This window comes from Trichechus manatus, unplaced genomic scaffold (genome assembly GCF_000243295.1).
Source record: "Trichechus manatus latirostris isolate Lorelei unplaced genomic scaffold, TriManLat1.0 scaffold00002, whole genome shotgun sequence".
NCBI lineage: Eukaryota > Metazoa > Chordata > Mammalia > Sirenia > Trichechidae > Trichechus > Trichechus manatus.
The window spans coordinates 12,038,056-12,051,094 of NW_004443938.1; the positions used below are offsets into that span (position 1 = coordinate 12,038,056).

The 13,039-nt window shown below is 52.1% G+C and overlaps 2 protein-coding genes across 2 annotated transcripts in view; one reads left to right on the forward strand and one right to left on the reverse strand.

The window, feature by feature from the left end:
- The window catches only part of EZR (ezrin), a 59,359-nt gene extending 50,342 nt beyond the window's left edge, over window positions 1–9,017 (forward strand). Inside the window, exons 8-13 of the mRNA XM_004368804.3 lie at window positions 2,685–2,848; window positions 3,363–3,493; window positions 4,437–4,597; window positions 4,985–5,077; window positions 6,571–6,822; window positions 7,581–9,017. Of these exons, the coding sequence (XP_004368861.2) occupies window positions 2,685–2,848; window positions 3,363–3,493; window positions 4,437–4,597; window positions 4,985–5,077; window positions 6,571–6,822; window positions 7,581–7,745 (966 nt within the window). The 3' untranslated portion in view covers window positions 7,746–9,017. The remainder of the gene's footprint in view (window positions 1–2,684; window positions 2,849–3,362; window positions 3,494–4,436; window positions 4,598–4,984; window positions 5,078–6,570; window positions 6,823–7,580) is intronic.
- Window positions 9,018–9,077: 60 nt separating this feature from the next.
- Window positions 9,078–13,039, reverse strand: part of SYTL3 (synaptotagmin like 3) — a 101,913-nt gene continuing 97,951 nt past the window's right edge. Inside the window, exons 14-16 of the mRNA XM_023728290.1 lie at window positions 12,238–12,343; window positions 10,931–11,136; window positions 9,078–9,954 (exon numbers count right to left, since the gene is read on the reverse strand). Coding sequence (XP_023584058.1) covers window positions 9,848–9,954; window positions 10,931–11,136; window positions 12,238–12,343 — 419 coding nt within the window. The 3' untranslated portion in view covers window positions 9,078–9,847. The remainder of the gene's footprint in view (window positions 9,955–10,930; window positions 11,137–12,237; window positions 12,344–13,039) is intronic.

Sequence of the window (13,039 nt, forward strand, 5' to 3'; positions counted from 1 at the left end):
GGAGGCCTCAGTCCTGGGGGGCGATGTGGGGAGCCGGGCGAGGAGGCCTCAGTCCTGGGGGGTGATGTGGGGAGCCGGGCGAGGAGGCCTCAGTCGTGGGGGGAGATGGGAGCCGGGCGAGGAGGCCTCAGTCCTGGGGGGCGATGTGGGGAGCCGGGCGAGGAGGCCAGGTTCTGTGACTGCTGTTCACCTTACCCTCTCTCCTCCTGCTCCTTCTCTGTGGCACAGCCCTGCCTCAGCCTTCTCACCTTGGCAGAAGAAAATAAAATTTTTCAGGTTTAAACTTTTACTTGAAAGACAGACCCAGAGGTCAAGGTTGACTCCTCGGGGAGGTGATAAGGTGGACTCTGGGCCCTTATCTGGTGCTGACGCAGGTGCCTCTCCCCCACGGGCGTCTCCCCACTCACTGACAAGTGAGCCATTGTCCCCTCCACCCCATGGCGGCGGTCCCCTGCGCAAAGCCAGCTCTGCATCTCTGCCAAGTCGGATGCGGCAGCTTGGGGCCACGGCCTGACTCTTCAGGTGGGACCTTGAGCACCACTGATGTCCAAGGCCTGTCCAGGTGGCCCTGTGAGGGTCACAGACAAGCTCTCCTTTCCCTGCAGAAAAGGACCTTCTGTTTCTGTGGCCTGTGGAACAGGCAGAAGGCTCACAGGCTAGGAACTGCGTAACAACTTTTGAAATGTTGAAGAATGAACCAATACTTGAGCGTGACCTCCTTTCTGGAGCCTCTTCTGACTTGCGCCTTCAAATGAGTCTCCATACCTTCTCTGCCCCTCCAGCTCTGGGCCCGGGGAAGCTCTCGGGTGGGCTTAGCTGGGGGAGAACGCTTCTAGAAGTTCCTGTAGTTCTGCTCCTTGTCGACTTTAAGGGTGCTTTTCTGCCTCCTCCTCTCCCCTTCTGTATCATGAGGGATTTGGCTGCGTTTTCCGTGAATGTTTCTCAAGCCTAGGATCTCACTTTTCAGGACACCATTCCGCCGCCTGATTTGGGAAAACATGCCCCAGGTTTTGTCAGTGGCACAGGCTTGCCTTACGAGGCATAGGTTGGAGACTTGGTTTTCGACCTTTTAAATAAAGATTAGTTGGTGGTGGTGTTTTCACTTAAGTCGGGCTTCCTTCCACAGAATCCCTCCCTCCTACCGGCCCCACCTCTGCGCGCTGAGCAGCGGCACCAGTGAGGTCCAGTCCTTGTCCAGCTGCTCTGGGGATGTATCTCCAGGTGACTGGGTGCCTAGAGGTCAACCTTGGTGGTAGTGGTATAGATTCTCCTACAAATCTTCCTGTCCCTTGATTTTTTTTTTTTTTTTCCTAAAAGGGAGTTCGGTGAATATCAAGGTTTCTTTCCAAGTACTTATAAGTCATGGTCAAGACCTATTTGTGCAGCATGACTGTGAGCCATAATACAACATTGTTTTCTCTTGTGTAATGGTGGGTAATAAAAATACCTGTTTCTCTCAGCTCCTCAGACACCTCCCCAGGAAACTCGATGGCTTAATAACAAGTGTGTGAAACCCCAAAGACAGCCCTACCCTGGAAGCTCAGGGCTGGTGCTCACCCCAGGACTTCTGAGTCAGATGAAAAGACTGAGAGGCTAAATGGTCTTTCTCGGGCACGTGGATTACCCAGCATATCCTTCAGGTTTCCGACATCACTGAGGGGCGTGGAGCACTGTTTCTGGCTCTCAGCCACCCTCCCCCTGTCAGAATCTGGATGCTCAGGGCCCCGTGGTTGAGCAGAGAAAGGGGGAGGAAAGGAAGAGGGAGCAGACAGGCGTTTTAAAATAACCTTTATCGTAGGGCTCCTAAACCATATGCCCTCCCTGCCAGCCGAGGCACTGACAGTGTGGCTAGCAGTCCTGTGTCCTCAATTTTTGCAGTTGCTAGTGTTGTGAAAGTCTTGAGTGCTGCCGTTCTGCATTTCTGTTCTCTGATAGCAGCTTCCTGAGGCAGTTACTAACCTTGGAGCAATCATGCTGTTTATCAGCCAGCTCTGGTCATTCCAGACACTGTTCTAAGTGCCAAATAAGCGTTATCTGATTTAATCCTCCAACTTCCCGTCAGAGGATAGCGATCCCTGTGTTAGAGTTGGAGAGGTGAGGCTCAGAGAGCAGGAAGACCTTTGTGTGTGCTAGCCACGGAGCTCGTGCCTGTTCCTGGAGAGGATAGGTGGGCACTGGAGATCGGACGTGCCAGGAGCAGTGTGGGAAGTGAGAGGGTGAGGCCGAGGAAGAGCAAATAGGAGCCAGTGGCAGCAGTCCAGGCAAGAGTCAGAGAGGACAATGGTGGTGGGGCTGGGGGTGACAGTCGGCAGATGTGAAGCCACACGATGAGGCAGGATGGGGTTTGGATGGCGCTGGGTTTCCTAGGACTGCGAGGATGCTTGACCAGGAAGAGCTTCACAGTCTAAGCACTGGGATTTCAACATGCACGCTCGCACACTCACGCGAGCTTGCTCGCACACTCATGAGTTCACACACACTTACGTGCTCACATGCTTGCACACACAGACTAGACATACTCCCTGTTCTTGGCTCAGAGAACCCAGGCCCCAGAGCACTGGAGAAGCCCCGGGAGAGTTTGCATTTCACATGGGGTCCACAGCTTTACCTCGCCCCTCTGGCCCCCGCTGCTGTGTCCGTCCCTGTAGAAGCGTGTCCAGAATGTGGCCTGCTCTGTGTTGCAGGACTTCGTATTCTACGCCCCTCGTCTGCGGATCAACAAGCGGATCCTGCAGCTGTGTATGGGGAACCATGAGCTGTACATGCGTCGTCGCAAGCCCGACACCATTGAGGTGCAGCAGATGAAGGCCCAGGCCCGCGAGGAGAAGCACCAGAAACAGCTGGAGCGGTGAGTGGGGCCAGCCTGCTGCCCACAGGGGCCGGGCTGCCTGTCACTGTCCTGGAAAGAGTCTGGCAGGCCGTTGTCTGGTAAGCAGGTTTGGGTATCCAGCAGCTGCGGGCCTTTCGAAGTTACTGCGTGCAGCTTATGAGCCACAGTTTGAGGGTGGGCCTGAGGATGGGCTCTCGGGTGTGAGATGAGCAGGTCCGCCATCTTTCTGTGGAAGTTCAAGTGGCAGAGCTTAGGGCGGGGAGAGCTGAGCTGCAGCTGATTAGCCATCCAGAGGATGGACATAGGGTAGGCTCAAGGCTTGGACGAGGCCTCAGGCCCCAGACGTAGGGTCCCTCCAGCTTGCTTGGGCCTAGTGATGAGCCAGAGTTGGGCGGGAACAGACGTGGGGGACGCCCTGCCAGGGCCTGAGTGCCACCCTGGACCTCAGGTATGACGATGGAAGCACGTCGGCATTAACTTGGCTGCCAAAGTCTAAGCCTTCCGTGCCTCTTCTTCCTCCTCTCTCTGATAGGCAACAGTTGGAAACTGAGAAGAAGAGGAGAGAAACTGTTGAGAGGGAGAAAGAGCAGATGATGCGGGAGAAGGAAGAACTGATGCTGAGGCTGCAGGACTATGAGCAGAAAACCAAGAAGGCCGAGAAAGGTGAGGGCCGAACGCTTGGCTGGGGCTGCTGAGAGAGGTGAGGGCTGTGCTCGGCTGGACCTTTGTTCTGGGTAGGGCTTTAACGTGTGGTTATAGATTTCCTCGGAAAGCGCCAGACGGACAGAGAGACCGTGTACACACGCACACACACACACATACCCTGTGTGTCTCAGCTTAAACAGCACCCAAAAAGGTAGAGTTGGGAACACGGGTTGATAGACGACCGGTCCTGTGGACATTAACAGGTATCGATCAAGGACGTCCTATGTGCTAGGTTCTGTGCGGATTGCTTTATGTTCATCATCTTTTTAAATTTCTCCACAGTCCTATGAGCTGAGTACTGACTGCAGTACCCCATTTTCCTGATGTGGGTGTTAAGGTTAGGAGCGTGGGTGTCAGCTCCCCCACCCTCCCCCACCATGGGCTCAACACTGAGGTGCCTTTGGAAACAAGGCCCGGAGCACGTTCAGTCATTCCAGCCTGGCTGGTTTGTGTCAACTCCAGCAAAGACCTGGCCCTGAGGGGCTCACAGTCTGCTGGGGGAGATGGATGGCTGTGTTCATCAGCAGGGCATTCCCACCTGCTAAGCTGAGCGCTGAGATAGTTTATTCTGAGGAGCTGGGTACAGGGAGGGGCTTGAATCACCGCCTGGCTGGTGAAAGCCACATTTTGCCAGCTTTGTACAGTGTTTTTTAAAAATGTCTTGAAGACGTGGTCACATAAACACAACAGGAGTGAGCCATAAAGCGCTTACTTCCGGTATTATTGGTAGAAGTCTTACCACCAAGGGAGATCCGTCCCCCTGGAAGTGGGGCTGGCTCTTGGTGGTTTCCTGGTTGATCCCCCGTGACCTCACTTAGCCACTCGGGCTGGGATTTCAGGCAAGGGCTCCAGGGTCCTTAAGCAGCTGAGTACTTAAGCATCTTTGGCCTGTGTCTTCTAGAACTTTCCGAGCAGATCCAGAGAGCCCTGCAGCTGGAGGAGGAGAGGAAGCGTGCCCAGGAGGAGGCAGAGCGCTTGGAGGCTGACCGTGTGGCCGCGCTGCGGGCCAAGGAGGAGCTGGAGAGACAGGCTGTGGATCAGATAAAGAGCCAGGAGCAGCTGGTAGGAATCGCCGAGTTTCAGTATGCTGAATTATGGAGAGGTTGCTGCTGGGATCAAAAAAGTGACACCTGCCTTCCCATGGTGGCTGTCTGGGATGTAAAGTGATCTGCGGGAGGGTATAGAGTGGCCGTGGTGGGGAGGGGGCCGGCCCTGACGTCCTTGCATCCCCAGGCCCACCCTGTTGTGGCTGGGGGTGGGGAGGCGGAAATAGCGGCTCGGTTAGCCCACAAAGGGACACTGTTGGCCAGCGAGTGGGGGACATCCAGGGGATGTGGCGTGTCACATGGCGGCCACTCACTTGAATGTGCACCCCGTGTGAACGCTCATTCATGAACGGACACCACTGAAGGGGTTCCAGAAATTCCTCGAACTCTGTTCCTTCGCCAGGCCACGGAGCTCGCTGAGTACACAGCCAAGATTGCCTTGTTGGAAGAGGCGCGGCGGCGCAAGGAGGACGAGGTGGAGGAATGGCAGCACCGGGTGAGCGGCCACAGGCAGCTGGCCAGGGCGGGGCCCCGTGGAGATGGGTGTGGCCAGTATAGGTCCGGCCAGGCTGGCACGTAGCACTTGCAGCTCCTGGGATGTTTCACAACACCCCATCGATACCAATTGTATAATTTCAGCAGAAATCCCCCAAGGAATGGGCTTGCCCTGCACATGAGGGAGTGTATCTGGTGGATTAGCAGAGGAACAAAGAACTGCTTCTTTCTTTCCTCCCACTTGGTCTGGCCACCCCAAACGGTGCAGCTGGGTGCAGACAGCACCCCCCCTCCCCCGCCCCCCGTCAAGAGCTAGTTTAAATCCGATTATGCCAGTGCACCCAGCAGTGGGCCATGGGGACTGAAACAAGACTTGCTGCCCCGCCTACCTGCTGACGTGTGCAGCATGGCACAGTGAAAGACCCACGACCCCGGGCTTCACAGACCGGGGCCAGAGTCCAGGCCTGGCTATGCATTAGCTGTGTGACCAGGGGCAAGTGGCCTCAGTTTCCTCCTTGTCAACGGGGAGTGAGAGGAACAGCCAACTTGCCAGGTTGCTCCAAGCATTAGAGATCACGTGCATGGCCCAGGGCCCACCTGGGGGTTGAGTGCCCCGTAGCTATAATGGTGAGAACCAGGGTCAGCTCCATGGCTCTCGTCCGTCAGTCTGATTCTACCTGCCCACTGGGAGGCACGTCCCCCAGAAGGTGGGGCTCGCCATAAGCGTTCCTGGGAGCAGAGTTTGGGGAAGCTCCTCCCCCCTCTCTACCCCACCCCCGCCTGGCCTTTCCTGCTCCCACATTGTGGGGTCCCCTTCTCCTGAGAACAGAGTCCCATTTGTCCAGAGGGGCCTTTCCCTTCCTATTCATCCCCACCCTCATTCTTGCCCCCCCAACCCCAATGACATACACAAGACTTCGGTTCTTAAAAAAACAACAAAGTCTTTGGAGAAAGTCCTTATTATACAGTATTTAGTGAATTAAGTGAAGAAAGCTGGCTATAAAGCAGATATGATATATCCTCCACGCCCCAGGGTGGGAAGGCAGCGGGCCTGTGTCTGCCTGCTGAGGATCAGCAGTGAGGGTATGAGGGGTAAGAATACGCTTATGCGGGACGCAGCAGGTCAGCAGGTACCTGCCCAAGGACGGGTGGTCAGGCGACGTGCCAAAGTGTCCAAGTGGCTTTCTCAAGTGGCTGCGCTGCGGGAGCATTTTTGTTCCTTTAGTCCCTTTTCCCCCAAAACGTATACAGTGAGCATATATGAAGATCATAGAACAAAGCTGTGGTGCTGGAAAGCGTGAAGCCTCTAGTATCACAGCTTCTCCCGGGGCTGTGGGATGGTGGATGACCTAGAACCCTGAGCCCCAGACCTGCAGAAGGCCCCTGCCAGGTGGTGGGGCAGCCCAGGGCACAGAATGCTTATGATGGCGGCAAGGGTCCAAAGGTGAAGCGGTGCCAGACGTTCTGACTCTCCTGTCTGGGTCTGGCCCGCAGGCCAAAGAGGCCCAGGACGACCTGGTGAAGACCAGGGAGGAGCTGCACCTGGTGATGACAGCGCCCCCGCCGCCCCCGCCCCCCGTGTATGAGCCGGTGAATTACCACGTCCAGGACAACCTGCAGGAGGAGGGCACCGAGTACACAGGCTACAGCGCCGAGCTCTCCAGTGAGGGCATCATGGACGACCGCAATGAGGAGAAGCGGATCACCGAGGCCGAGAAGAATGAGCGCGTGCAGCGGCAGCTGCTGGTGAGAGCGGGGGGAGGGGAGGAGGGGCGGGGCTATGGGGAGGAGGCGGGGCTGGCAGGAGGGCATGGGCGGGGCTACAGGGGGAAGAGGGGTGGTCGCGGGGACAGCAGAGGGCAGGGCTGTCAGTGAGAGCGTGGGGCGGGGCGGGGCTACTGGGAGAGCAGGTATGGCGCCACCTGGAGCGTTAGCACTGGTGAAAGGAAAGGTGGACATATGAGTAGCGAGGGTAACAGCTCCCAGGGGCAATCTCTTAAGTTAAAACCCATTGCTGTTCAGTCGATTCCGACTCATAGCGACCCCATAGGGCAGAGTAGAACTTCCCAATAGGGTTTCCAGGGAGGGGGCTGATGGACTCGAACCGCGGACCTTTTGGTTAGCAGCTGAGCTCTTAACCACTACTCCACCAAGGCTCCACTGCTAAGTTGGATGGGGACGATTTCAAGATAAATAGACGTAGATGGCGGCCACGCCTCCGCAGAAACACCTTTTCCCCTCTTGTCCAGCTGCCTTTGTGGCTCCTGGGGATGTCATTCTGTGCCTCGTCTAGCGCTCCCCTTGGACTTGTGCCCCAGGGGCAGGTGCTGCCGTGCCCCCTCCGCCCTCACTCCTCCTCTCAGGAGCAGCAGAGACACCACAGCACCTTAGGGCCCCTTTTCCCAAGGGGAGGGGATGGGGTGGCATCCCCTAGACAATCATGAGGTCACCTGTGATCTGTGTGGGAAGGACAGGTACCTGACTGAGTTTCCCTCACACTGCAGACTTTGACCAACGAGTTGTCCCAGGCCAGAGATGACAATAAGAGGACCCACAACGACATCATCCACAATGAGAACATGCGGCAAGGCCGCGACAAGTACAAGACGCTGCGGCAGATCCGGCAAGGCAACACCAAGCAGAGGATTGATGAATTTGAGGCCATGTAGACACTCCATGAGGAGGGCAGGACTGTGGGCAGGCAGGTTGGGTGTGATGGCTTCTGGGAGTCACTGTCAGACACCTGAAATAGGTATTTTTTTAGTATTCTAAATCTAGAAACCCTTCATCATCTTCAGTTTCTTTAAAAAGCGAGTAGTTGTTTCAATGGGAATACTCTGGGGCTGAGGACCAGTGGAAGCTTCCCTGCTTTATTATCCCAATTGTATCATAGTGCCAAACAGGCCTGATTTTTTTTTTTATTATTACTATGGGATCACCTCCTGTTTTGTGCTTGGAGCAAAACCGATTTGAATTAAGGAAAGATGCCTGTAAAGTCAGAATAGCAAACTTTGTGCTGGGCATGTGTGATACAAGATTCAGTATAATTAAAGAAAACCACGTGGTGGCTTATAATCCGTGCCATACTTTTTTTTTTCTGTATTTGAAATGAGCTTAATTGATTGATCTGTTCTCGATTTCTATGAAGAATCCATCTTTGTATATTTGTTTTTTGAGGAGTGAAAATTATTTTGAAAATTGAGTCTAAAACACAAACACACACGTATATTTCCTTCCTCCACTGCAGTCGGTCGACAGAAATCCTGCAGCGATCATTCAGAATGAACCATACAGGAGGACACTCCGGGATAAACTTCTGTGTTTTACTTAACAGTTAGAGGAACATGTTGTTGGACTTCTTTACCCCTAATGAACGATCAGCTGTAGAGTATAGTATTTATATATAAGCGATAACATGGGTTTGTAACATTAGTTTAAGAAGGGAAAGTTTTGTTCTGTATATTTTGTTACCTTTTACAGAATAATAAAAGAATTCCATGTGAAAAGCCACGGAATTCGTCACTGCATCTGACGTGGCGGGTCACCGTCAGGAAGCTGACTCCCTGCTATCCTGCCTTCTGTAAAAATGATTTTTTTTTTACTCGTAGTGCACCTCATGCATGTAACTGAGTGTGCATTCCTTGATTTTCTAACAAAGCTTCTTGTTTGAAAAATGCACGCTGTTTTGATAATTCTGACTCCAGCCTTGAAGGGCCCCTGTAAACCTGTGTATCATCCCTGTGTTCCCACACACCCTCATTCTGACCTCTTTCCATTTGCTTCCCCATCATGGAAAAGCCACTGAAGTGTCAGCTTCCACGTCTGTTGGTTCTCCTGGCTTGTCTTCCTTTTCATGGGCTGCTTTGTCCTTTTCAGTTACTATATCACGTGCAGCTGCATTCCACGCCACAGCCACGTGAAATAAAAGATCTGCAAGGCCATGTGCGGAGGCTCATGTTTACTTACATGCGCTGGGGCAGGGGGGTCTCGGGGACTCCACGGGGTTCTCTGCGGTCCCGTCAGTTGTTTGGTGAGGGGTCACCGCACAGCACTCAAGCAGACCATTACAGTGTACCAACGCCAAGAGCTGGGTCTTCCCTCGTGCCTGGTGGGGTGATTTTGGCTGGCTATACCACCCCCGTGAAACTTGTCCACAGTAGCATAGGAGAGTGGTGTACATGTTTGCACTGGGCTGGTAACCAAAAGGCTGGCGGTTCAAACCCACCCAGCAGCACTGTGGAAGAAAGGCCTGGTGATCTGCTTTCAGATTACAGCCGAGAAAACAGTTCTACTGTGTAACCCGTGGAGTCATGAGTCGGAATCGACTTGACGGCAGGAGGGATTGAATGGTCATTGCGTTCGTTTGTTTCTCTTTGGAATGTGCGTAGCAGGGCCGCCAGCTAATTAATACCCATAACATTATTTCATAAGCACTGGGAGACACAGGTTACCAGTGAACGTTTATTGAAATCTGGCCATTTCCATTGCTCTCAAAGAACAGATCACCAACCTGAGACCTACTAATACAATAGCAACTGTTGCTGTTTTTAATGTAAATATACGGAATGAGCAATCTCAAAATGTGTTAGCTACATGGCACGTGGCTGTTGGGAGTTTTTCACACTCCAGCCGTCTGTGAAAGCAGAAAGGCAGACGGCCACTTTCTAGCTGTGACTTCACTGCCCAGTTCCTGGGAGAACCTTCCCAGGTGTGCAGTCCTTAGAAACACCCATCAAACATGGGGACAGACTGGGTCCTTGCAGCCTCTGCTTCAGTGTAGGATGAGTGTCACGTCCGTCCACAAATTGGGGTTGGAAAGCACTTTCTGCCATTGGAGCGATGGGGAGCATGAGTCAGTGCCGCCAGCTGCCTCTTCCTCTGTGACATGAGTGAAATAACAGATTAGTAACTAGGGATTACCATCCCTTTTTTCAGCTTTTTAAAAATCAGGGCCTGTTGGAAAGTATTTCTTCACCTCGACTTAAGAGACCATACTAAAATACCAACCACTGGAGAGTAACAGACCCCTCAACAAAACTAGTGTTCAGAAAGGGCTGCGCTCAGCTGGTCCTCCTTGGGTGTTGGAAGTCCTTACAGCCTAAAGCGCCATTTTCCTTACTGTGGTTTGAAGTGAAGAGGGATTCTGATTTGGTGGGCTGGTTCTTCATGAAAGGCAGTTGACAGCTTAATAAATTACCTGGATTAGGGGCAGGAGGGGAGTAATCCAAGACTGGGGACCGTATTTGTTCATGGAAAGGAGGTCCTTAGGGGCAGGGTGTGTTTTGGGCAAATTGTGACTTCGTAAGAGTCTCATTCATCCTCAGTGGCTCCCAATTGGAGGTGTCTATGGTGGTCACAGTGTTTGGGGACCCTGCCAGTCCCAAGCAGGCAGGGGCTGGGCACACACAGGCCCTCCACAACTAAGGACTGCCCCACACAAAATGCTGGCAGCACCCCTGAACAGCACCACCATTTTGTCCCACTCCTGATGAAATGCTTTATGAATTGCCATTTGTTTGGGTTAAGAAGATATTTTTCTTTAAGACAATAATCCTTTTATGATTGATGTCAGAAACAAAAGCAGATACTGTACCTAGTCCACTTTGAGGTCTGTAATTTTTGTTTCCAGACCCAAATCTGATTTAAATTGTTGGAATACTTTGCTTTATTATCTCGGCAGTGAGTAAGAATTAGACTTAGTAATTTCCACTTGAGGTGGGCTAGGCCATCTTGAAGCTAGCTAAATCCTTTGCCATTGTGGAAGCCTTTCGTTCTTTTAATATTATTAATGTAAGACCATCATTAGGATAAGCGATGTTTTGGGGGCCCAAATAAATATTTCCCATGGACTTACTTGAACCAAGCCTGGCTCTGCCCAACAAGCGGTCGCTCATACCAAAGATGGCCTGGTCCCAAACAGTTAATTCCAAGCTGGATTGCTTCAGCTGAGAGGTGGTCACATTGTTGAAGACAAAGGAGTGCTTCCATTGAGGGCAGGCTTGCTTCTTCAGGACTGGCGACTTCAGTCTTAATTTTTGTTGGTCTGGCAGAGTGAGACAACTACACAAGGGAAATACATGCAAACCCTACTGGGACACTTGGAGCCGGGCAGACTGTAGGTGCTAAGAACACCGCTAAATCCACTCCAGAACGAAAAACTATATAAACAGTGGACTAGGATGGAATCTCAAAGACTACGTAACCTAGCTAGGATGTTCCAAATTTCTCTCAGCTGAATTCCGTGCCTGGCACTAGGGGTAAGGTGGAATTCTGAGGCCCTGTGGCCCTTGTTTTAATCTCTTACCCCGGGGGATGCTCCCCAGCCTCCCACCATGCAATGACACAGCTTATGAGATCTGCTGTAGCCACCAGAACTTGGTGTACGTGCATTATCTCCCCATAACCCTGCTCTCCTCAAGAGAATTCAGAAAGGTAAAGTAACTTGCCCAAGGCCATACAGATAAAGGCAGTTGAGGACAAGGACTCGTAGGCCATGTTCCTCCATTATGGCACTGACTTGGGGGGCGGGGGTCAAATCCACCATAGTAATTACTGGTGTTCACTTCACTTTTGGAGAGACCAGCACACCTGTTCTGGGTCAGAATGACTCGAGGGTCACCCATGTTACTGTTGATCCAAGAGCAGATGTTAAGCTAAAGAAATAGTTAATAAACACACTACGTTTTTCATGCCTGATTAAAAACTGATGGACTGATGTCAGAAGGCCTGGTGAGATTTGTTTCAGGTCAAAATGTAGTGTTCCAGATGTAGCCTCAGCGTGTCCACATCCCTTGGATTCTTGGAAATCAGGGTCTTTAACATGGGTTATGTTGGGTTGTCATAGGCAAGCTAAAATAAGACAAGTTTCAAATGGCCATCTTATGCTTTTTAGTGTTCCCTAAAGGTTCCAGCTCCACACTATCAGTACATTATCATCCTGGGTAGTGCAAACGGTTAGTTAACATCTTAACTGCTAACTGAAAAGTTAGAGGTTTGAACCTACCTGGAGGCACCTTGGAAGAAATGCCTGGCTATCTACTTCCAAAAAATCCGCTATTGGAAACCCTATGGAGCACAGTTCTACTATGACACACATGGGGTCACCATGAGTTGGAGTCGACTTGATGGCAACTGATAGATAATTATTAGATGAATACCTACCCCTTAACGAATGAGTTTAAGGTACCATCGGACCTCACAGGTAAGTTCTTGGCTCCCAGCACTACCAGACAGAGTTGACCATTGAGTGATGGCTGATCTCCTGTTCCTGGAAGGACAGCCAGCGTTTATTGTCAAACCCGTTTCTGCTGATACATGAGTAGGCAATACCACCACCCGAAACAGCTGAATGAGAGGAGGTGTTACAGCCTGCAGTTTCCGAGAGAGCAGGCAGGAAGAGACCCAGTGCCATCCCAGTACACACCTTGTCCCACTAAATGCCTACCACGATGGGTGGCAGCTGGAAGCATTGCTGAAATCCCAGGAAAACAGCTGCCAACGAACCCAAGGAGAGGACAGACGCAGAATTGTTAATCTCATGGTAGCCAAATGGTTTTGGGAAGGTGGGAGCCCCACGAACTCTCTTCTAGGAGGGCGGGAGGTGGCCACAGGGTGCTTGAAGCTGGCCTGCTGGTGACTCCTAGGGCTTGGGTAGCAGAATCTCCTTTTTTAGTCAAATAGGAAGTCACCAAAGTCCATAAAGGAATTGCGCCTTCTCGCCCTCATAATTTCCATACACCCCACGTAAATTAGTTGTCTGCTTTTGGAGTCCCTGGGTGGTGCAAACAGTTGACGTGCTCAGCTGCTAACCAAAAGGTTGATGGTTCATGTCCACCCAGAGGCACCTTGGAAGAAAGGCCTGGCAATCTACTTCTGAAAAATCAGCCACTGAAAACCCTATGGAGCACAGTTCTACTCTGACACACATGGGATCGCCATGAGTTGGAGTTGACTTGATGCAACT